Genomic DNA, 24,771 nt, shown 5'->3' on the forward strand with positions numbered 1-24,771 from the left:
GAATACCCGTAGGGCACCTGGAGAGCGATCATACCCCGTGCTATTTTCTTTTCTTCTTTTCGAAAACCATTACATAGTATCATTTCCTCTGGAACAGTGGTCTTGTCTTGCAGAAAGAAAAAAAAAACAAATATTATTAGTTTAAGCAACTCCCGAGGTCGCTCACAAATATCTGTACTGAATAGTAATTAGTAGAGGTAGAGTCATGAGAACACATCTTGGGATCACGCCTCATTTCCTGCCCGAGACAAGACCTCGGGATTCAAGATAGATGTGATAGTGACAGAACTGCAGGAACATTGTCCAGCTGCCTAACACCCGCAGTCAATTATTGGATTACACAGATCTACATGACCGTATGACGCTCTCCAATGACTAGTACACAACAGCTATGTATGTACGCAGTTCTCTATATGGTTCGTTATACGGATACACTAAAGCCCTGGAATGCCCGGGCCAAGTGTCGACCTTAGCGCTTCAACTACGCACCTGCACTAATACTACTCCGTACTCCGTATGGAGCAACTACGGACTCCTCCGTCCACCGTGGCGACAATACAGATTTGAAAAAATTTCTGCTTTGATATCCCCACATTTACTATTCGACAGCCAATTATACTTGCATCTCAGAGCATGACTAGCGGGACCACTGCCGACAAAACTGTACTAAGTAACTAGGTGCTTGGCTAGTCTGATACTGGAGACTAAATAAGAGCCGACCCCATCACGGAAGATAATCAGCACAGCCTTGGCTTTTGGATGGAGATGGAATGTGATCTATCATTTTGGTGAGGTTATTCTTATCTTCTAGAAATATCGAATACCGAGGTATCTTGAGATTATTTGTTCATAGCTGAGCATTGACGAATACTCATTTTCGTCTCGGTTTAGTCTGATATAGCTAGGATTTTCTTTCTATACCATGTCCGGTGACCTCGTAAACTGGAGCTGTATGAAGGTAGTATGGTCATAGTTTATGCACTCATCACCCCATGGAAGCTCCAAGCTTCACCTGGGCAACCTACCTAGACAGTTTTCAATTTGCATGTTGGCGAAGCTAATATTTCAGAGCATCGCCATCACGGTACCCACTATACCATCACCGTTTCCACTTGCAACAACGCTAAACAAGCCAAGTCGAACTAAAGCGTGCGCAAAATGTGAGAAAGCCAGCGGGGCTATTCACCCATTCTGAAGTTTTCATCTACGTATCCATATCTATTCCATCTCAGATTGTCCGAGAGCCACCCTTGGTGCAGATCCAATCTCTCGACTCGACTTATCCTGGCTCTGGGCAGATGTGCATGAATACTTGCTATGTGAGATGCTGAAATGGATCGTCGACGTGCACATCATGAAACTCAGGATTCTTGCTTTATACTATCAAGAGGTGGTCCAATTCCATGGGAGTAATTTGCCACTCTCCCCTCCCGACTTGGTCTAGATTAGGAAAGGCTTGGAATATGGAGACCGTATCGGCGACGGTAGGCCCCGTACTGAGTATCTGAAAGCTCCATTGCGAGAATATCAAGCTTGTTTGACTTTGAGACTTAAGGTTTACGGAGTACGGATCCGCAGGGTCATCGTGGCATATTATGGAGCTTTGGAGTACTCCATCAATCTCTCTAGATGTCCATCATTGGGAAGCTGGAACTGCCTTCGGAGGACCTTGTAATCTACCTAGGTCATCGGTGAATTCTCTGAAAACCTTGGATTTGAAATACTGCAACCTATGCGTCACTCTGAGTCGAATTCTGAAACAAGTACGGAGTAGGCATACGAGAAATAATCAAATCATTTCAGCTGTGGACGACACAACAGCATACCCCATTCAGAGATACAGAAGGAAGACCAAAAGTTAGTAGAGTGGATATGGAATTGATACGCTCGATTGGGAATAATACCAATCCTTCCAACGGTTCCAAGATTGCCAACGGCTTTCATAGCCACGATATCTATAATTCCGACTCATTTGAGTTGAGACTGGAGATAGAGGCAATTTGAGAAAAAACTCTCACGGTTAGGAAGATTGGGCAGCGAATCTCGGAAGAAAAACCTGAAGCCAAAACAAAAGAAAGTGAGGCTTTTGGTGTTTTGTTTTCAGGGTCGTCGGGCCACGATTCGGAGAAAGAGCAACTTTTTGCACTGGTTGGGGTTGTAGGATTGGCCCGAAGTGGATAAGTGAGACCTGTCATGCAGCATGTAGTTCATGGAAGCTTCATTAGCTCACTCACTAATGCTAGTTAATTAGTTGGCTACATTACGTAGGAATTGTTGGGGAAGCTACTCCGGACGCGAGGCTTAGGGTAAAAGTTAGATATGCATGTATGATGCTATCACTATGCAAATACAGGCAATTATGATATCAACAAAAAAATGAAAACTATAGCAAGGAATGTGGAAGAGAGTTGTTTCACATGTCGTAGCTCCTAGTCAAGTCACTAAGAAAATAGGCTAGAAAGATCACCGAAGCCTCCTGGATCGCAATTGGATAGACATGGGCTTTCACCGCCAGAGTATTTTCCCACGGGATCGACCAGAATAGCCTATCAGGATTCCGAACTTCGAACTTAGCCTATACGTACACACAGACCCCAGGCTGACACAAGAGGTCAAGGCAGGCTCTCGGGCTCAGGGTAAAAGCCCAGAGCCAGATTTGACAGGAACTTAGAACTTGATTGAACGGGGACTTCGGGAGACCAGGAACCTTTCATCCCAAGGTCCAGGCAATGGGCCCATGCAGCCCTAGGAGTTGATACCTAATTTGTGCTCCGTAATCTGGTGATGCTGGTCTACCTAGTTATCGTACTTCGTTATCTGAAATCATTGTGCATTGTGCAGGTAACAGTGTAAGTTATGCATTAGAGATAGATTACCTGAAACTAGACTAATTTCGGTAATTTCAGAGCCTCCGAGGCTCCTTGGAAGTATGAACCATATCCCGGTATGGCATCATCGATTCTCCACTAGGACCACCGCGGTCGATCATCGAAGATACTACTAATTTAGCTCTATTAAACTATTTCTATTTCTATTTCTATTTCTATCTCTATCTTATTCCTTCTCTTATCAAAAAGAAAAATCAGAAGAGGGGGTAGTGATCTGTGCAGAACATCCGTGCATTTGCATCCGCCCTGCTTCCCCGATAGAAGGAAAGAATGGACGAGGTGGACCCGCGGGCCGGACCTCAACCAAACGGTAATAGAAGTATAAGAGGTTAAGTAGATGTAGTAAATCAATAAATAATAATAATAGTAAAGTACGGAGTATATAACTTGAAACTTGAAATAACTTTGGAATAACCTACGGTATAGACCGAAAGAACAAAGTACTCCGCACTCCGAACTATACGAATAATACGGAATACTTCGTACGAATCAATCTCACCAAAGTATTCACGTTACTACTAACTCCTTGAGACTAGGCTCTTTAGATCTGAAACTTGGAAACGTAAATAAAAAAAATAACAAAAATATAAATCTAAAATACCAAAAAAACCCGATGCAGGTCTGCCCAAGAGGTAACAGAGCAGCCAATGAAGGGATTATTCTTAGACTAGGGGAGCCACACTGGATTCTCTGACCGCATGGAACGGTATTATATACTTAAATTCAACTAAGAATAATCATGATCTTGACATGTATTCAATACATACAGTACCAGCACGAGGATGTGCCTGCTACAATAAGCCTGCTTCCCCCAGTCACAACATAGGTTCTCCCCCTCAATCCTCCCCCTCCTTCTCCTCTCAGCTCAATTCATCTCAGATCTTGAAGTTTTTATCCATTTTTATTTGAAGTTGTTTCCCCCATCTTCCCATCTTTTGATCTCTTGTTTGAAATCAAATATATTTCCTCCACCGCCCCACTTACTTTCCCATCACACACCGCCTCTTCGTTATGGCACGGTATTCTCAGTACGATTTCTACCAACAACCATCAAGATTGGACGTGAATCCTGCCGAAGAGGAAGAAATGAGTGTGCTGGATGAAAAAATCCTCGACACACACTCCCCTCTCTCCGATCCCCGATCATATGATACAGACACCTTTTCGCATCGAAATTCCGTCTGGTCCAACTATTCCCACAGTTCCGATCAGTCTCGTCCAGCCTCGCATCTCGGTCAGTCGATTCTGGATTCAACTGCTACTTATATGCCCATGGACGGCCCCCAGACCTTCGCCCATCCGCACTGGTCTCTTTCCCGCACCGCCTCCGGCTCATGTACGCCGACCGCTTATGATCAGTACCAAGAACCCGAGGGCAACTCGGCGCAATTTGCGGGCGGGGCCGTTGGTCCCGTAGGAGCCATCCCGATGGGTGCGGTTTATCGTAGTTTCGCGCCAGCAGGTGGTGTTGCCATGTCCCCGCAGTCAAGTCAAGGCTGGGTGCCGGCTCCCATGGATCTCGCCGATGTCACTGCACAGGCTAAGGCGTCCGCTTATCGTAATGGGTCACCGCTGACTATGCGTCGTGACGGTATTCGAAAGAAGAACGCCCGTTTTGATATCCCTGCTGAGCGGACCTTGAGTAACATTGATCATTTGATCAGCCAGTCCAACAATGACGATGAGATCAAGGAGTTGAAGCAGCAAAAGCGGCTCCTCCGTAACCGTCAAGCAGCGTGAGTGGATTATATCTTTTTATATTTTCATTGCTAACCCGTCTTTTCCTTCCAGGTTGGACTCTCGTCAGCGCAAAAAGCTTCATACCGAAAAATTGGAAGAGGAAAAGAAGCATTTTACCCATGCTATCACACAGTTGGAGGAAATGGTGTCGAGTCTGCGGAAAAGAGAGACTGAGCTTTTGCATGAGAAGGCCGAGTGGATGTCTCAGCAGCAGCAGATCACCCAATATCTGGAAGGTTTGCACATGGAAAAGGACGAAATGATTCGTGTGCACACGCTAGAGACAGCCGAGCTGCGCAAGAAAAATACCATTCTGAGGGAGGCAGTGGAAAAACTTGAGCGTGGGGCCAAGCCAAGCATGCCTGAGAACCATGGTGAGTTCTCTGGCTTCGATCACATGTCCATGGAGGGTCATCCATGGGAGGAATTCTCCATGACGGGTGGCCTTCCAATGCCCAACCAGGTTCCCTCGGCTCCTGCTCAACACGCACAACCGCTCCCCCAAGGTAAGCCAAATTCGGAGTACCCATTCAGCTGGAATGCCTTCTATATGTGTCTACTCTTTGGTGCCTTCATTGCGTCAAACAACACCTCCTTGGCTGGCCATTACCTCCCACAAATGTCAGAGGAATACCGTGCCGAGTCTTCCAACGTGCTGAAAGCAGTGCTAGCGTCCTCACCACCGGGGATGGCCCACTCTACTCATGCCATGATATCGGCCTCTGCAACAGGTCCAGGTCCCACTGCCATGTCCGGCATGGACATGGCTCAGATGGGCCCTGCGCCGACGGAGTCCTCAGCTTTGGACCAACTTCATGACACATTGGTCATGCCCACTGAGGAGCAGGAGCGTGCACAGGTCTTCGCTATGAACCCGGACCAGTATAATTCATTGACCACGTTCGAGGACGGCGGCGCCGGGTTCAAGCCGCAGCAACCGTCAAACTTGCAACAGGCCCTGGCAGCCATGCGTAGTAGCCAAAATCGGATGCACGAGGACTCTTCGGGCGTCCACAGCAGATCGCTTATGTGGGAGCGAGTTCCCGAAAAAGTCATCCGGGACTTCCAGCGCATGGTCCAGGAATTTGGTGCCAATCCCGTCAAGCAGGAGATGGTGGGCTTCCAGCATGCCTAAATTGGATGACTATCAGCTTAGGCTTACCTCCGCTTGTTGAAATTCCTCTCCCTGGGGTATCCCTTGCATCCTGTTTCATCCTTTGGGCGAATAAAATCGCATGGACCACATCATTTATCCCTTTGTATTGATGCTGGTCCTGTTTGTTTACAAATGTTTATAGCGGTGCCTGTTAGCGACTGATTTCGGAGCGAGTATGCTTTATGTTTTATGTTTTATGTTATTTTTTTTTCTCTTTTTTTATTATTTTTTTTTTAGCGTGGGAGGGAAATCATGTTTTCTACCATATCATACGGATGGGAGGGTGAAGGGGACATAGGGAAGTGAGACGGTCGTGTATATGATGGGAATTTGGCATTTTGAACTACGATGCGATATGATCTACGATCCACTTGGGAGACATTTTGCTTTTGCTTTTTCTAGCGGGTATTTGTTTTAGGGATGGTTTCTGGGTTCTGGGTTCTGGTTCTATTTCTCTTTTCTGTCTTTCCAAGTGGTCGAAACTAAACCTATGTGGATATTGGCGGCGACGCCCTGATGAATATTATGAATGATACGATCATGTTGGATGATTGGATACATGATGACAAGATCCCCATTCCATCTTATGTACCTCGACCTATGTACCTCTACCTATGTAGCCCTGGAGGTATCTGCCTTGATTTCCCCGTGTTAAATCTTGTATAGCTAGGGTGGGTATATTGATATCTGTTTCAGATATTTCATCTTTCATCATCTTGCATAATATCGGAGTATAGCCTCATCACTGTGCATTACTACATCGGAGTACACTCCTTTCTAGATACTTTCCTCCTTGATAATATAACTCACCCCCACCTCCGATACCCACCCATTTGGAACTCGTGTAAGCAAGAAAACAGACCGGCTAATGTCAAGGTAGGCCTATGTGGGGGTTTAACCGAAGGACCTTGGGGAATGCGCTTACACCCACCACCTATCTTGGACTGGGCAGCCTTGTTGACAACCTTGGAAGCCAGGACGCGACGGATGGACCCGCCGATGCGATCTGTGCGAGCTGAGATATTTCTGGGCTGGCAAGGTAGGCCTTGTCTTGAGGCTTAGCCTTCAGATATCTAGACCTTGGGGGTTTAGGGCATCTCCCGCTGCGGGAGTTGTTTGCGCCGTTAGATATTAGTCAAACTTGCGATGCTTTAGCTATGCTCACTTATCTCGGCTTAAAATCCGCTCAATAGCCTGCTCTATGAGAGTGGTGGCTTGAGCTAGGGTACCAAGGTTCTCAGTTCTTAGTGTTCAACTACCAAGGTCCTCGAACGTGGCCGTAAATTTTGACAAGAATTCTACATTATAAAATGGCAACAAGGGGCCGTCAAGTCCAATCATTCGTACCTAGTTAAAGAGGAAAAAGGGGAACCTTGGGAATTTAAGCCTTACAACCCTTACGTCTCAACTTCAATCACCTCAAAATGACTTTTGACCCGCACAATGTCGACCTAACAACAATCGACGCAACAGATGTAATCTGTTACCTCAACACCTCAGAAAATGACTATAACGGCAAACTTGGCGCGCGAATCTCAGCAATATTTGTCATAGGCATTATCTCCTCAATAGCAACGTTCTTCCCAGTTGTCGCGAAACGTGCTCCACGCCTCCGCATCCCGCTCTATGTCTACCTCTTTGCGAAATACTTCGGCGCAGGCGTCATTGTCGCTACGGCATTCATTCACCTACTCGACCCGGCGTACAGCGAGATAGGTAGTGGTAGCTGTGTTGGCATGACGGGTCACTGGGCGGATTATGCTTGGTGTCCTGCTATTGTGTTGACTTCTCTTATGATTATCTTCTTGATGGATTTCGGTGCCGAGCGCTGGGTTGAGAAGAAGTATGGGCTTTGTCGTGATGATCCTGAGCCTATAATGGCTTCTGCGTCGGGGGTTGAAGCTGATGCTGACGTTCACGTCCACCATGACCATGACCATGCCCCGGCGCATCGTGTTGCATCGCGAAACAGATCAGACAAGACGATGAAAGAAATGGAAGAGGCCTCTGAAATATGGTCAGAGACGGAAATTGAACGCTCCTTTCAACAGCAGATAGCAGCATTCCTAATCCTTGAATTTGGCGTCATTTTTCACTCAGTTATCATCGGGTTGAACCTAGGCGTTACAGGCGAGGAATTTGACTCTCTCTACCCCGTTCTCGTCTTCCACCAGTCCTTCGAGGGTCTGGGTATTGGTGCGCGCATGTCTTCTATCCCATTCAGAGAGGGTAGTTTGCTACCTTGGTTCCTTTGTGCGGCTTATGGATTGACCACGCCTGTTTCTATTGCTATTGGCCTTGGTGTGCGTACTACGTACAACTCGGACTCTTATACGGCTAATGTTGTTTCGGGTGTGCTGGATGCTATCTCTGCTGGGATTCTGATTTATACTGGTCTTGTCGAGCTACTTGCTAGAGACTTTTTGTTTGATCCGCACCGGACTAAGGATGATAAGCGATTGGCTTTTATGATTATGTCGTTGCTTCTTGGAGCGGGTATCATGGCTTTGCTGGGGAAGTGGGCTTAGAGACTGTAGTTATAGACTGGATACGAGATTGATAGATAATATTAATTAAATGGTCTTGATTTAAAGCGATTTCGTAGTGCGTACAGCCTTGAAATAAAAAATACCTATACAGACGTTCCAAAATTAGCTTTTATTGAAGGAGTTTTCAAGAACCTCTCTTCGTCTTCTGCCTTCTCAATCCTCCCCGCAACTGGCTTCTATCAAATCATAGCACCATTGTCAATTAGTAACGTCATCCTCGACATCGGTTTGTCGCGGTCGTACGATGCATAAGAAAGAGGTATAGAGCCCTTCTTACCTCGAGCCATCGCATCAGCGCCATTATCTAACAGTAGTCTCAAAACTACATGACATAGTGAGGTGTATAGCCTGCCTTATCTAGGCCATTAACTGAGCGCTTTTATCCGAAAGCAGTTCGAACAGAAGCACTGTAACCTTTGTTCTCCCACGTCCCGCTGCGTGCCGCATGATGAAGGGTGTTGAGTCCTTCTGATCTTGAGCTATAACGTCAGCGCCGTTGTATAACAGTACTTCTACAACTTCTTTATCCTAGATTGCTGATGTATGAAGGGGTGTTAAGCCAATGTTATCTCGAGTCATCACGTCGGTGCCGTTTTATAATAGCAATCTCAGCAACTTTTTCACCCCCCGCCCCCCCATGCTTCTTGCTGCTCGATGTAGGGGTGTAGATTCTATGTGTTCCTGGGTCACCACATCGGTGCCCCTCTCCAATAAAAGCTTTACAGCTTCTACCCTCCCTGAGCATGTAGTATAATGAAGTGTGGTATAGCCTATATGATATGGAGCCTTCATATCAGCGTCAATGTCTAAGAAGCCTCATAACGTCTTCATTTTTCGCCCTTGATCTTGAGGTTGCAAGTTAAAGGAGTTTCCTTCCCGTTATATCCGTACCATTGCCTATGAGACGTCTTAAAACTTCTACATTCCCTTCCACTACTGCATGCTAAAAGGAGGTATGACCATTCTCATCATAAGCAATCTCATCAGCGCCACGATCTAATAGAAGTCTCATAAATTCTATAGCCCGTACTCTAGTATTGTTCTCGTGACCTCTTCGCTCCCATCTCCTGCTGCATAATAAAGAGATGTAAAGTCTTCGCTATTTTGGGCCATCACTTCAGTGCTGCTGTCTAACAGCAACCTTGCCACTTCTTCACTTTTGATTTTTGCCACATGATGAAGAGGTCTATAACTTAAGTCATCTTCAGCCATGACACCGGTGCCGTTGTCTTACAACAGTCTCCCACTTCGTGCCGCATAATAAAGATCTCGGGCTATTGTATTAGCACCGTTGCCTAGGAGTAGATAGATAATTGAAGAAGTGGAAGTACTTGAGTCTTTAGGTGCCAAGTCCTTTGCTGCCGAAGAGAGCTTTATCCTTGAATTTAGATAATTTTTGGTTATCATTATTGTTTTCCAAAACTTGCGGATGGTCTCTATCCAACCTCGCTACACAGCCCACGCTAGAGCAGAACCCCCATCAGTATAAACAGATGCCTGTGCTCTTCGGTAGAGATGATGATCAAGGAGAGTGGCTAAGGAATGATAGGTGGGTAGAAGTGGGGCGACGTTACTTGTGTTCAACTCGTGGCTACCATGAGTAATATCTCATTCGGAAGTTATAGTAGAGAAGCAATTGGTCTTGCTATCTTTTCAATGAGCGCGTTCAATCTGAAAATTGGAGCCAGACCAGACGACAAGTCGCATCAAATATATCTTCAAGTAGCGCAAAAGAGGGGCGGAGTCTTTGAAAATGAGAATTTAAACTAAACCCATAGCATCAACTAATCAAGCGCATAGATAGCGGTTTCTGTGGTCAATTCTAGACCTATTTTACTGAGATCTTCATTGAGAGTCAGGGAAGCAAATTAAAATATACAAACATAGTATTTGGTTGAAATCAGCCCTACTGCGAAGTTCGGCGTGGACATAGAAATTCTCCTAGAGTGGTGCCCCAGGCATCCGTTGTTAGTTATCCCTGTCTCCATGAGACCTTCAACGGCATTTTATCTATTGTTCTTAATAAGAAACTTGTTTCAAATGTGGTATTCATTTTATCTGAGATGAGGCAGCCATCACCTTTATTGAGTATATGTTATAATTATTGCGACAGAAAATCGGCTGTAGTATAAAATCTTCCATGATCTAGTGAACTTAAGAGATTGCCTCATTATATGAGAAGGTTCTACCTTTTAGCTTTGCCCAAGTGTAGTTGGCCGCCTTCCATAGAATGACCATAGTAGTACGAAAGCTCTCCTGTGGACGGCTATGGCAGCTTGTAATCAGTCTACCTAGATAAGTTGCGAGGACTCTCCACCGAACTTCCGTATACTATAGTAGAATCTTGCTGATAAAAGCAGACGAAAAATCAAATCTATTGTGTAGTATCGGCAACTTACCTTCCGATGCTTAGTCCATGCTTCCAGACATATAGCGCTCCTCTCATATCGATGGTTTTCCATTCTTGTATCTAGAACACTCTTACCGGTTACACTATCCCAGTAATCTCAAGCCATACTCATGCCATTCTCAAGCTATGCTCAAGAAATTAATTTTCCGAGACATCCGATACCCGGCTCTCTTGTACTCACCATTCCATTGGGTGTAGATAATTGATATCAGTTGATGGAGGGTTCAAACTTTGGAAGGATTCATGGATATGCCCTAGAAGCGGATAGCTGCCACAGTCAGAAGTACCACATGCCATTTATGCTATGGCGTATTGAACCAGAATCAGGCTAGAATATAGTCCTAGTCATACTGGTAGCGAATGGCGTCACGGCTCACCTGAAGCCTATTTGAGTATGATAACTCTAGAGCTCTTAACAGATGGGCCAGGATGATATATAATTGAGAAGAAGGGAATTGTTCTTCTTCAATTATTAACTATATAAGTATTTTATTTGTCATCCGGGGTAATGGGGCCATTCAAAGCGCTTGTTTGATATGCCATGTGCTCTGTAGATCTCTCACTTTCCATCTCTTTGCCTTTGAAAATCTAGTTCTACGAGCTTGCAATGTGCGCTCTGAAAGCTTTCCATGGATACATTCGGTTCCACCAACATTCTAGAACTACTTTATCATCCATGGCACGATATTTGTCTTGGAAATCTGTTAAATCTAGAGGCTGGCGCGGAGGCTAACCAATCAAATAATTTAATTTCTATGATGGCCCCCAAGATTGCCCCAACTCTAACTCTGTTTAGGGATATTCGCGCGGTGTGACAAAGAAATCTGCCTGAACTAGCATGCATTATCAAGCGGTGAAATCCCTCGGCTGTTTTCTTTCTCGCTACGGACACACTAAAACGAGCCATGTTCCCGCCCGATTGCCAGTACTGATGGGCTGGGCTGTGATCGACCCACCAGGGCACTCCTAGCTCTCCTGGCCCCTCCGACTACTGCATACTCCAGGGGTAAAAGTACGAGAAATCCGTGCTATTTTTTCTTACTCTTGCTAGCATCTGTTCTGACGTTCCAATTGATTCCTTTTTAAAAAGCTATTCCCTTTGGTGGTGCTTTCTTTCTTCTTTTCTTCTATAGGCTTCGGAATAGAACTATAGACCGCTATCATCACTTGACCATGGTTTCATTCAGTCTCACACATCTTGCAGCCAGCTTGGTGCTATGTAGCTCCTGTGCGCTGGGCGACTTGATTCCTTCTGAGCTTTCGGCATACTTTAGCACGAACGAAACTTTGACTGCAAGTTTTTATAATGGCACAGATGTCATTACCAAGTCTGGACAGGAGGCTCCAATATCCAGTTAGTTATTCCTCTCAATTGATTTTACGAATTGACATTCTGATAAAATCTAGAAACCCAGGCTAAGCCAACATTGATCATCCCTGATACCAATGTCTCGGCACCTTATATCTTTGTCATGGTTGACCCTTCTTACAACTCGACTGTGCCAACAAATACAGTTCTCCACACGATAGCAGGAAACATCACCAAGGGTGATATCAGTGGAAATGATCTTACGCTTGACTACGGTGCCACTAGCATTGCGCCGTATACAGGCCCTGAACATAAGGCTGGTCAATCGAACCACAACTACACCCTTCTTCTCTTTTCCCAGCCTGACAACTTCAACATCCCGAGCAAGTACGATTCCTATCTGCCTCTCAACTTGTCAAATGTTTATACGAGGGTCAACTTCCCTGTAGTTGACTTCGTGAGTGACACTGGCCTGGGTCAGCCCATCGCGGCTATTTATTTCAGACTCGATCTGTCAAGCGAGAGCAGCACTACCACCGCAGCTACTACTCTCACCACGGCGACTTCTACTAGCTCTGCTTCGGCAGCAACCTTCACTTTGGATGGCGCAGGTGCCGCGGTCTCCTATCCCACGAAGACTTTGCTCGGCTTGATCCTCTGCCTATTCGCTCTGATCTAAGAATGCGTCAGACCACCGGAATCGGGAGGTAGCTTGAATAAAAAAGAAAGCCTTTGACCAACTTGTTAATATTTAAAAGTGATATTGGAGTCAATCAGACGGTTAGAATTCTATACCTCTCTTTGTATATACTCGGGTGGCTAATGAAAAGAGGTATGTGAATTCTGACAGGAGCTCAGTGTCTATTTCGATGTTACTATCCTCGTCTTGTGTCTATATAATGAAATGTGAATTGCCTACTACTACCTTACTCCACACGGGTGATAGTAAACAGCAATCTTCTGGAATACTCATTTTCCACCGGATTCTTCTTATCCATTCCCACGGTGTCGAGCGTGCCATCGACCTTCCATTTGGTGCCCGTTTCCTCGCCGACCTTGTCCCACAACTCGGCTAGTGAGCTCACATCATGCCTGAAGCTTGTGCTTCCAGCCTTGATGGCAGGGACCTCCATCGGCACAATGCTACCACTCTGTCGGCCAACGATGATACCGCCCTTTCTCACCAGCTTTGAAACATGCCTGGCAGCTTCAATCTGCACGGGAAGCGGAAACAAGTGGAAGAATGCAGAGCAGTGCACCACGTCTACTCCCTTGGCGACCAACCCCGTCCACGGTTCACCCTGAGATTCGCCTTTGAAGACGTCTACGACGGCAAACTTGCTTTGAAGAGTCTCCCGGTCAAGGAATAAGTCGTATCCCAGTTCCATCAGGGGGCCTTCAATGTCGACACCGACCAGTTGAGCTGAAGAGATGCCATCGAGAACAAGCTGGCGCAGATCCTGGCCGAAGCAGCAGCCGATATCGAGATACAGTGCCGAAGGATCTGAGTTCAGTCGCGAGAGAATGGACTGATAAAGGGGATGCGTGAGCAGCGTGAGGTTCAAGAAGCGGTAGTGCCCTATGCAAGGATAGGGATTTGAGGCAAAACCACGTTTACGCTGAATCATGCATGTTAACAGAAGTTTCAGAGTAGGCAGGTACGGCCGAGTTATGTAGTTACGGTGTAGACCGTCCATAGATCTATCTGAACTAAAGCCTCTAGGGGATGCGATAAAGGGAGCCGATTGGACAAAGGACATACAATATCGTTAACGTGTTTCACTACCTCCGATGGCGAAACCTTGGAGTAATTCTCCAGCAAATTTCTAATCTCCGGGTTGACTTCGTTAAGATCTGGATCGTACCATTGTTGATGGCGGTCTGTGTTACCATCATTGGTAGCGGCCATCGTGGGAATAACTTTAAAAGTTTAACTTTAAAATGAAGACTTATTTTCAGCTTATAAGCGGATGACTGCTGCGTTAAGTGAAGAGAGTTGTTATATATGCAAAACAAGAAATGCGATCATAATTATCGGAGATAGCGACCGCTGGCAGCGCTCAGTTACCCCGCCTTCAATGCGTGGGGGCCATATTTGATATTTGCTCTTCCAGGGCTGTGGCAGCCATACCGGCTGATCGGCTCTCTTCCGTCACCTCAAATTCTGTGATTCTACGGTTTAATTCGGAACGAATTTGATATGTCATGTATATAGCTGTTTTCATCAAGAATTTTCTTTCTATCCTGTTTTAATTACATCAATTTCCACGGTCGGGCAAGGTACGGAAGAGCGGGAGTGTCTTACAGTACTCATCAACAACTAAAGTGACACCACTTGGGAACGAATCACCAAGCAGCAATATGGAGAAAAAATCAGCCCTTGAGAAAGATGGACTGTGGCTAAATAAAAATGGCTACCTAGACCAGTTGATATTGAGCACGAAAAAACGGCGCTCCACGTTTAACGGACCCGAAGCGCCGCCACCAATCTCCACTGCGTTGTAAATACATGGGTAGAATATATTGAAACGGGATACTATTATGTACACAGTACAAAGGTACCTTGTGTTTCTAGGCGTGGGTGGCAATCACTTCGGAGGCCTCATCTCCATAACCCCCTTGAGGCGTACCGCTGATGAGCCCCTTGAGCATTCTTCACGCATGTCAACTTGGGCAATGCACTAGTTGCCTCGATCATTGCAGAAGCATCTCATCTAATTAAAGGCTTTTGGAGAGGGCAAAGCCTGGATATCGGTCCGAGTCACTAAAAAGCGATATTTTTGCCATATGGGGCGTTGGGGCTAGATCAACATTCGGGACTCACTTGCAGTAGTTTATAAAGAATATACTCGCAGTACTTCTTATTAGCTAGTGCTTGCAACTCTGATCCGTAAATACCTCTAGTGGATCCTTCAAGGCTATAATGGGTCCATTTCTTCAGACTTTTGCAGATACTTTCACGTGGTGAACAGTGCTGCTAATACCCGACTGGGATATTGTCAGGCAAGAATGGATAGACAGACATTCATACTCCTTCAGCCTTCAATAAGCTTTCATGAATTAAGGCTTCAGTCTGACTAAACTGTCAGAATATTTGGCATGCCATGAACCATGCATGGTACCATTAAATGAACAAAGCGCTCATCAAAATTCCTAGTCTAATACGCTAGTCCGCCCGAGTTGCATCCTCATCATTTTTAGCCCTAATATGATGCAACGAAGGGGCTGCGATAGGAGTTGCATCGCATTTGGCCCCCCCATCTTTCCTTTCCAATTCAAACTTAGCAAAGGATCAATTGTGTTTTCGGCATTTACAACAGACCATCTTTTGCCATATACAGCCTGGTCAGACCACCCACTTTTTCTGAGATCTAACTGTGAGTGAGCAATACCCGAGCACTAATTGTATAGAGGTGGGGCCAAATCCTGTGCCGTTCAATTGCTATTAATTATGCACGTTCTAATTAGCTCTAAGAGTGAAATTAGATATAATGTAATCTCGTCCCTGTCAACACCGAGATAATTTTCAGTGTAGCCTTTACCACTGGACAACATGGCTCCAGTCAACAACACCAATTACGATCCGAAACCGGGAACAGCGACTTACGCAGCACAACTAGCTGAATGGGATGCAGATGAACGACCTCAACAATATGCAGCTATTGCGATCTGCACCAGTGTGGCGACTCTGGCTGTTTTGATGAGACTTTATGCTCAACATACTTACAAGAAGGTGTTCGCATTAGAAGACTTCTTTATTGTGATCTCTCTGGTATGCATCTGATATGATACTGATATCTCCTTACACAAGACTTACTCTACCCTAGATTGTACTATGGGGACAATTTTGCGCCTCTATCATTGCTTTGAAGGGCGGTGCTGGACTTCACCAAGTTCGTGTTATGGCAGAGGATACGAACGCACCACACCAACTTCTCTATATCTACATTGTATGTTACCAGTCAGACAGGGTTTAGGATTTATATACCGTGTGAAGTGTTGTCGACTAACTAAGATACAGAACTACTGGATTGTCTCAGTCCTCTGGGCTCCTGGGGTTATGTTCATCAAATTATCGATTCTCTTCCTATACCGCAGCTTATTTCTCGTACACCAACGCTGGTTCAAGATCGCCTTGTGGGCAAATGGGGTTTATGCCGTCGGCCTCGGAATCGGGGCTACATTCGTCTTTATCTTCCAATGCTGGCCAGTCGAACACTACTGGAATCGATTTGTAGCATACTATGGTGAGGAAGCACCAGCTGGGACATGCCTTCCGCAGCTGGTACATTTGGCTACACCACAGTTCCTTAGTACAGCCTCTGATCTGGTGATTCTGCTTTTGCCAGTCCCTATCATCTTGAAGCTTCGTGTTGATAAGCCGCGAAAGATTGCTGTCTCAGCCATCTTCCTGCTGGGTTGCTTCACTGTTGGTTGTGGTCTTGCCAGAATTGTGACTATTTTCCATGTCAGCAACACAGCAGATGTCACGGTCAGTACACTTTTTTTTTTATAAATTATAGATCTTTCATTTTCTAATATTTTAACAGTGGCACAACATCGATACCGTCACTTTCACTATTGTCGAGTGTGGTGTAGGTATCGTCTGCGCCTGCCTACCAGCCTCTGCACCACTATACTCAGGTCTCATGAAGAGGATGGGCATACTCTCCTCAGCCGGAACGGAACAGTCAAAGCGCAAAACCTACGGATCCAAGGGATACGGGATATCCTCGCATGACAGAAAGAATTCCCAATTCAGAAGGATGTCGGGTTCAAAGTCGGATGCTGACGATGTCAGCATTGAGATCCAGGACTTGGTCCCTGCACAAAAACATCATAAGTGGTCGACAAGGAACAACTTTGAAGCCGAGTACCGCCAAGGTCCGGATGGAATAATAGTCAAGAAAACGGTCGATCTGTATACATCAGGTTGATTTGATTTGCACCTTTTAAAAGCTGTATAATATTTGATTTATGACTGCGTTATGCTTTGAAGTGACATGATATGACTATGTAATGGATAAACTCTTTGTTCGAATCTTCTCCACTGAGTAGCCAATACTTCTGTTGGATATGAAGTATGTAATTGATGTCCCATTCGATGTACTCCATACAACCAAATATTCAGCTTGATCTACACAGAGCAGTCAATTTGCCCCACACTCTGCGTCCCATCCTCGACCGCCATTTAATCGAATGATGATCTTTAAGGAAGTGGAGTGCTGTTTAATAACTCTGATCGCTATTGACTCGTGTTCGGCCTGAATATGGAGAATAGTATCCGATAGTTCGTGGAGTACTATCTCCCAGATAGCCATATCACAATCGACAAAGTGACCACGATTTGGGGGCCGGAGGGCGGGTCGGGTGCATGAACAGAGCAACCCAATCGAATAAAAATATTTTCTTGCACAAGTTAATCAGTCCCCATTTTTCTCTTAGCTTCAGTGGATAAGGGACGGATCGGGAAAAGTGGCGGGGAAATACCCAGTAAAGGAATGGCATGAAAGGCTTGAGGATCTCCATATAGTCGGATCCCTGAAACATCAAGCGCTTAACCTATCACATGCACCTTCGCAAGACTTAGTTTATATTGATTAATTGAGCCATCATAAAGACAGATCATGATCATTGTCTGTTTATAGTTTTCATCTTTTGAATGTTTGCAGGAATGGCTCCGTCAAAGTCGATGTCAGCGTTGCATGTGACGGACCTGAGAGAGAACACCCTGAGAGAGAACACCAGTTTCACAATCACTGTACATCCAGGTGGATATGTGGACGCCACTGCACTTGCAGGCATCAAAGACGCTAGGGGTAAAGGCCTTATTGTTCTGGACGAAGGGTCACGCAATACTGCAAGTATCAAGTCCGCCGTGTCAAACTTGTATGCTTGATCCACTATCCCTGCCTTGATGCCATTACAGCAATGCTGATTTGTAGAAGAGATGCGGAGACTGGACAGCTTCAGTATCGACAGCATGCCGTTGAAGACCTCTTTGGAAAGTATGGATTTGCAGAGAATGTGCATCTCCTTACCTTTGGGTCTCTGGCAAATGCGGGGCAAAGAAAAGCTCTAGACCGAGCATTTGCAGAGTCTATGTTGATTTACATGGATGCTTTGCCTGTAATTCACGCTTTTTCGTACATTATCCAAGTCCCTTTTAACTCTTCAGCTATTGACTGTTTACTAGACGAGATGCACCAATGATGACAATGATCATGGGCGGCCTTAGTGCCTGCAACGCCTTACAGCCACATTTCATCCCAGTTCATGACGATCACGATGTTTACGGTGATGCAAAATCATTTGATGAGCATGTGATACGAACCCACGCGGCCCTAGCTGTTGTCGTATGTGCCTGTTACTGTCATAGACACTCCTTGACTATAAGGCAACCCCTTCTAGATCTAAGCTATATGGAAAATATGCTCTACATGATGAATTTTACTGCGAAGGGCTCATCATATCCTGACCCAGCACAAGTTCGCCATCTTGATGATCTTGTACTACTTCACTCCGAGCATGGAGCATGCAATGCCACGATTGCATTTCTTCATACCGCATCAACACGAGCAGATCCGATATCTTGTCTCTTGGCTGGACTAGCAGCCATTTACGGTCCAATGCATGGTGGAAGTAACATCGTGACATATCACCAACTAAAGACGATTGGTAGCATAGCAGGTATCCCCGCTGTGATCAAGCAGGTCAAAAACAAAGAGCGAAGGCTCTATGGCTTTGGACACCGCATCTACAGAACTATTGACCCTCGTGCCACCCTTCTCAAGCAATTCCTGCAGGACCGTGCCAGTAAAGGGGTATCGATCAGTCCGTATATGCCGGTTGCGTTAGAGCTAGAAAGAATTGTTGAATCGGATCCGTTCTTCACCTCAAGGCATCTCAAGGCGAATACTGACCTATACACCGTGCTAGCATATGAGTCAATGTATGCTTCTCCTTCCTGCTTCATGTGCCTGGCTAATTTCTGTTTAGTGGCATCCCGGAAGACCTAGTCTTCCCGTTCATTTGCATCTCACGTACAGTAGGGTTTTTGGCTCACTGGAGGGAATTTATGGGTGAGTAACCAACCTTGGAAGTATCAGAAAATTTGTCTCAAGCCTATTGACTCGGCCCTTAGCTACTAAGCCTACCCCGTGGCGACCGATGTCAATCTATACGGGACCTCCCATTCAACAAAAAAGCAAGATATGAATTGTTTTTATCTAATTCTTCGACTAAAAGCGAGCAAGATGCTCACTTTTGCCTTTCCAGAGCAAATCAAATAGATCACTAGCTAGGGTTTGCTCATCACTCTCCACCATATTAATGACTTTATTCACCGTTTTTTCGTCGTAAATGAGTCTCAAGTTTTTGGCTAACTTTTCCTTGACTGCTTTTGGTGTTCCTTGATGTTTTGGGCTTCCAATTGGATGCTCAATGATAAGCTCTGCAGTCCTTGTCCCATCTAGAAACTCAATGCTCACAGCACTGGCCATACTCCTGATCTCAGGATTATGATAGTCTCTAGAAAATTTGTCATATTCCGTCACAACCATCCTCTCTCTCAAAAAGTCAACTCTCTCGTCCGTCGACCAAGATGAATTGTCACTGTAATCGCCATACTCTGGTGGCTCCCCCTTCAACAAAGCCACCGCAAGCATAAACTCCAAACAATGATCACGATCTGCCGGATTCGTCAGACGGAAGCTGGCCGGCTTACTGATAATCAGAACAGCACCATTATGCGTCCGGATATTCACACGTGCAACCTGGTTCACGTCCCACGCAACCTTCTTCTCCACCAGATCCTTCCGAATACGCACACACGCCTCGACCGCCGTGAGAGAATGCCCTTCACACGGCATCAGCTTGTAGAATACATTTTTGATGACGTATGTCCCCAGACTTGGCGGATGTGGGCCTCCCATCTCAAGCTTCTTAGACTGGCCTTCGGGAATTGCACCTTCCGCGCCTCTGCTGGGCCCCATGACCGCATCCTCGAAGCCCCACCGCGGGGTTGAAAGAACCTTTGGTGCACCTGGTTGATCAGTTGCCGCTAGTAGTACCAGTTGAACGGCTCGACTAGTGGCGCTAGCTGCCGCCCATCCTTTGCGCGGGATTGCATTTGGAGCATGTCTGTAAGCGCGCAGAGGTGCATTATCAAGAATGCAAAATGACAGCGCTGCCAGTGCTTGATCTCGGGTCAAGTTGAAGAATTCAGGTCCACTGATAACAGCACAGCATGCTAGCTGCTCGAAGAAGACATGGTCGAGTCCACGCTGGTTAAGGCTGTTGGCCAGTTGTAGGCGGCCCTGGATTTCATAGGACTTGATCAGTGCTGTGAGGATGTTGTCGATCGTTATTGGCCTTTTCTGGGATTGTGAGACATAATCAGCTACTGAGCAGATCGCCCCGAGAGTATCTGTTTACAGTCAGTTTCAGGGGTTCAATTTTTGGATTTCTTTCTCTTTTTTTGGTTTTTTTTTTACCTGATGGATGGCCCCATTCTAGTCCAGTGAACCCGTCGTTGTGGTCGAGATAGCGGATCAGTACACTAAAATCAAAGGCACCTTTAACTGGGTCAAGTATTAGAGATGTTCCAGGTAGTCGAAATCCATTTGGGACAATAGTGCCCGGTACATAGGGACCGATTAGACGTTGTACATCTTTATTAGTTGCAAGACTCTCGGATGCGCATCCCAAGGCGTCAAGGAAGGAACATTTGGCCAGACAAAATGCATTCTTATCGCCTGAAATGTCTTTTTTATTGACATATTCCACTATTTGGACAAGGAGATCGTCGTAATCCTGTTCAGGAGGCATTGTGGAGGGACTGATGGATCTAAGAGAGTTGATGCGGTGAGATTAAATGCACAAAGCAAGGCTGCACCAAGCACGAACTACTGATTGAATTAAAGGAAAATCATATCAAATTGTCGGGACGGTTTGCAGGATTCTAAATTCTGCATCACGGACGTATCCAAATTAGGGAAAGAGAGAACCATCACTCATTCGGCCCCCACCAACCTTTCAGACAAGCCAAGAGAATATCCACTGCATCAGATCCTTCCAACCTTGATCTGATCATGCATTTCCTTACCTTTGGGTTCATTCACCAAATCAGTCAATGTGAGAAAGTTCGATGTCTCCACCCTCGCCCATTCAGCTAGTAGTTTGACACACTCAATGACGGCTTTGCACTCCTCTTCACTTGCACCATTCTTCAGTAATCCAACCAGATGGCGGCGAGATGTACCCAAGAGTCCCATGCAAGCCATGCATGAATACGACATCAGCGTCGTTTCCTGACAGTTCAGAACCCGCTCATCGGAAAGGAACATTCCGTAGATAATGTTGTCGGCTGTCCATGTAATGTCCGCTCGCATGCTACCCCAGCTAGCCATGATATCCTCAAATCGATCTTCACCGTAGATAGCATGACAGAGGTCTCTGCCCCGAGTCCTTATCTCGGGTGACGTGGTTACATCTTCTCTGTGAGGGGTTGTTAGGTGGTCTCTTTCAGATGAATAAATCTGGTTAGAACGTACTTGGTGAATGAGAAGTCGGCATCTTCGGGAGCTTCAATCGTTGCTAGAGCCCGCACTGCTGTAATTACTCTAGGGATTCCAATCACAACCCATTGCTTGAGCATCTGTTCTCGCAGCCGGCGACTCAGTACTTTGCGGTTTTCATGACTGGTCCATTCTGGCTGGGCGACGAGGAATTCATAGAGGAAATTTACATTTGCCGGGTTGGATACTGTCATTAGAGCAGATGCCTTTCATGTTGTCAGTGCAATGCGAGTATTATTGCCTGACCAAATTAGCTCTTACTGTTATTATGTACCATCCATGGGGACTGAGGCTGTGTGGAAAATCTGCCTTAATTTTCTCGAACAAAGCTGGCAGTCTTGCTGTATCAAGCGACATTATTACTAGAGAGTGATTTCGTTAACCTTGAAAGTCTTCAGAGGAGGAATTCTGAAGAATCTCAAAGTTCTACGGTGGGTACCTACTAGTCTCTATGAGCAAATCGAAATTAAGGATTAACCGCATAATGTAAGCCTAAAAATACAAAGTCTATTTTAGTTATGTGAAATGATACTTAAATAGCGACAGGCGAAGATTATGTACCACCTGGCCACCTAGATAGAACTTGTATTCATAAAAGATACCAGGTGTTCCCTAGGACGGGGAAACATAAGATCTTCAGCGTACCATCACCGCGTGCACACTTATGAATCTCATAGTACTACGTATGAGTTGTTTTTTTCTACTTTAATAGATATCCTTCTTCAATTTTTCTAAAGCTAGCATAATAGCTTCTTTCTATGAATTTATTCATGATTTCAAAAGTCGGGTAGTTTACGTCGAGTTGCAGGATGCAGCTTTGAGAAAAAGTCGGATCGAATACAACCTGTATTTTTTCATCAAACTATTTCTCTTTCGTTTTTGCAGGTTAAGGTCCAGGGATCGATTCCCACCATCAAATTTTGCTCTTTTTTTCTCTCCATAATAACCTTACGACCCCCTATACATCCCCAAGTGTGAGGTCTAATCAGGGGCCAGGGGCTTATCTATGAAGGTCATTCTAAAAGCCTGGAATACAATCTACGTTCAATTTTTATTGAAATTGATTCTTTTGGCAAAATCAAACAGAAAAAAATTAGAAAGAACACAGATAACAAGTAATACTGGCTTGAAACGGTATTCCAATGGTTGAAAATTATACATAGACTTGGACATAGTCAACGCGGTTCCGAGGCTTGATATCCTAATCAACAATAAATCGAAGCTGCTTAATAATTCTTCACCGTAGTTCGCCAGGATTGAAAGGATCAAGCTAGTTAGCTTGCAGATCAATTTACAAATCCCAGGGATGCGGTTATCATTGTGGACCTCGGAAATTCCCAGTTAAAATAAATCGCCGAACTAATTGCTCCGTACTCCGTAGTGAAGGATTGTCATGTGAATGCCTTTACTGGGTTTCCAATGTCTTGAATTTTATTGATTCCGGCCTTTCCGTCGTCCGAGTCTATTCTGGGGTTATTTATCAATCAAACTCACATACTTGGTGTGATGGCATGATCGGGACGATGTTGCAAGATTGTCTTTATCTTAGACCATCTAGAGGTCGGTTTAGCCGGTGGTTAGTAGATTTCATGATTAGATGTTTGTGACACGTTTAATTGTCTATGTGCGTCTTTATTTCACCTCCTGGGTTATTGTTGAAATGAGAGAACCATCAAGATTTAGCACTCAACTACCTACTGGGTTTCCCGATGGCTTCGATATTGAATTATACTCGCTATGCTTCCTGAAGCCCAACCCTCGCCACTTCATCCTATTAATAGGACATCCTCGACTGAATGAGCTCAGTGAAAGCCAATTGACCCCATCTATTCCAAAGCTTGGACTTAAAGTGTTTCTAGAGATAGGTTCGTCGCTGCCTGCATCTACAGTACCACATGATCCGAAATCTAAAACACGTTGCACACCTGCCGAGATAGCCTTTTTCTTGCATAATCTAACATCAACTCATAGCCGCTCAACCCCTCTTTCAAACATTTATCAATTGACGATGCTGAGTTGGTCTGCACTCAATTCGTGGGACTATCTGTCATTTACCATCAAGTCGTAATATTTCTGGGACTATTCGATGGAATCTTGGAAGTGATGATGCTATGCCCATACACTAGAAAAGCTTGAGTAGGAACACAGAAAAAAACCTTGGAAAATGATGGATTTGGAATCGTTCATACCACTTTACAAAACAAAAGCCCGAAAGTATACCTATCTAGGCGAGCCATGGATGTATTCCATAGTAACATGCATAAATCACAACCTTGGAAGTCTACTGGCTAAGCCTCAGGCTATGGATACAGAGCCGCATCCGAGCCACAACTTCAAGCAATGACTAGTCCTGGAGGGCTGTTATGAAACATGACAGCTGCCAATTTTCCTAAACTTAGAACGGATTAGCTCACTTTGGAATACGGCGATGCAAATGGATTGAAGGTGTGTTCGTTCCAAGGTTTTAAGCTACCTATGCAACAATGGTCACATGACCAACCTTTCAAGGTTAGAAGGTGTTTGCAGCAACAATATTCAAGCTGCTAAACTATACTCGGGATATATTATGAGAGCTTATTACTACATGGAAAGAATGAGCCTGAGGTTCAACACATAAACTAATAATATATACAATTCCGACGGCAAATGAACTGATGCAGGCTGATGACATCATCCAGGCCAAGTGGAGCAATTTCCAACCCCGGATTCTTTGATTCTTCCACCAATCAACATTTTGCAGTTACATATCACAAGTGCTTGGTATTGAAGATTCAAGATTCAAGGTTCAAGATTCACGATTCACGATTCAGCTTAGAGGTGAGATCTGTTCATACTATAGTCCATGGACATTATATGTATTATGATACCATACTAGTCCATTTTCAGTGGGCCTTCTTGGTCCGTTGTATGGCCTGATCTGATCCGAGGTTGTTCTATACCGGAAATATTACTCAGATTTGAATCATCAAGAGATCGTTCTTATTTTGATTGCCAAAATAAGATGGAGTAGGTTTTGTTCCCAGTTTTGATTGGACCATGTAATAGTCAAATAATACCTTGAATATTGAATACTAGAATGTCCCGTATGACACTGCATTGGTGAACGAGCATGTGAAATATGGCCGTTTGTTAACAGCTGGG

At 45.1% G+C, this 24,771-nt stretch overlaps 8 protein-coding genes across 8 annotated transcripts; 5 read left to right on the forward strand and 3 right to left on the reverse strand.

Moving 5' to 3' along the window:
• Positions 1-3,899: 3,899 nt before the first annotated feature.
• On the forward strand, positions 3,900-5,763 carry N7495_004711 (putative bZIP transcription factor; the record flags this gene model as incomplete). The annotated part of the gene is made up of 2 exons (XM_057207362.1): positions 3,900-4,624; positions 4,680-5,763. 2 exons carry the CDS (start codon positions 3,900-3,902, stop codon positions 5,761-5,763), a joined length of 1,809 nt encoding a protein of 602 aa, XP_057065042.1.
• A 1,445-nt stretch (positions 5,764-7,208) lies between these two features.
• zrfA (high-affinity Zn(2+) transporter ZRT1) lies at positions 7,209-8,312 on the forward strand (the record flags this gene model as incomplete). The annotated part of the gene is made up of 1 exon (XM_057207363.1): positions 7,209-8,312. The coding sequence occupies one exon, from the start codon at positions 7,209-7,211 to the stop codon at positions 8,310-8,312; it is 1,104 nt and encodes a 367-aa protein (XP_057065043.1).
• A 3,604-nt stretch (positions 8,313-11,916) lies between these two features.
• N7495_004713 (YbhB/YbcL family Raf kinase inhibitor-like protein) lies at positions 11,917-12,731 on the forward strand (the record flags this gene model as incomplete). Its single annotated transcript, XM_057207364.1, has 2 exons — positions 11,917-12,097; positions 12,151-12,731. The coding sequence occupies 2 exons, from the start codon at positions 11,917-11,919 to the stop codon at positions 12,729-12,731; spliced, it is 762 nt and encodes a 253-aa protein (XP_057065044.1).
• A 247-nt stretch (positions 12,732-12,978) lies between these two features.
• On the reverse strand, positions 12,979-13,961 carry N7495_004714 (class I SAM-dependent methyltransferase; the record flags this gene model as incomplete). Its single annotated transcript, XM_057207365.1, has 2 exons — positions 12,979-13,671; positions 13,815-13,961. The coding sequence occupies 2 exons, from the start codon at positions 13,959-13,961 to the stop codon at positions 12,979-12,981; spliced, it is 840 nt and encodes a 279-aa protein (XP_057065045.1).
• A 1,644-nt stretch (positions 13,962-15,605) lies between these two features.
• Positions 15,606-16,989, forward strand: N7495_004715 (uncharacterized protein; the record flags this gene model as incomplete). Its single annotated transcript, XM_057207366.1, has 4 exons — positions 15,606-15,824; positions 15,880-16,002; positions 16,074-16,544; positions 16,603-16,989. The coding sequence occupies 4 exons, from the start codon at positions 15,606-15,608 to the stop codon at positions 16,987-16,989; spliced, it is 1,200 nt and encodes a 399-aa protein (XP_057065046.1).
• A 737-nt stretch (positions 16,990-17,726) lies between these two features.
• N7495_004716 (putative citrate synthase) lies at positions 17,727-19,142 on the forward strand (the record flags this gene model as incomplete). Its single annotated transcript, XM_057207367.1, has 5 exons — positions 17,727-17,941; positions 18,001-18,198; positions 18,249-18,408; positions 18,514-19,004; positions 19,052-19,142. 5 exons carry the CDS (start codon positions 17,727-17,729, stop codon positions 19,140-19,142), a joined length of 1,155 nt encoding a protein of 384 aa, XP_057065047.1.
• Positions 19,143-19,293: 151 nt separating this feature from the next.
• N7495_004717 (MmgE/PrpD family-domain-containing protein) lies at positions 19,294-20,881 on the reverse strand (the record flags this gene model as incomplete). Its single annotated transcript, XM_057207368.1, has 2 exons — positions 19,294-20,480; positions 20,548-20,881. The coding sequence occupies 2 exons, from the start codon at positions 20,879-20,881 to the stop codon at positions 19,294-19,296; spliced, it is 1,521 nt and encodes a 506-aa protein (XP_057065048.1).
• Positions 20,882-21,117: 236 nt separating this feature from the next.
• N7495_004718 (uncharacterized protein) lies at positions 21,118-21,911 on the reverse strand (the record flags this gene model as incomplete). Its single annotated transcript, XM_057207369.1, has 3 exons — positions 21,118-21,550; positions 21,607-21,817; positions 21,905-21,911. 3 exons carry the CDS (start codon positions 21,909-21,911, stop codon positions 21,118-21,120), a joined length of 651 nt encoding a protein of 216 aa, XP_057065049.1.
• Between the last annotated feature and the right edge of the window lie 2,860 nt (positions 21,912-24,771).

This window comes from Penicillium taxi, assembly GCF_028828555.1.
Source record: "Penicillium taxi strain IBT 34144 chromosome Unknown utg000003l_segment0_segment0, whole genome shotgun sequence".
NCBI lineage: Eukaryota > Fungi > Ascomycota > Eurotiomycetes > Eurotiales > Aspergillaceae > Penicillium > Penicillium taxi.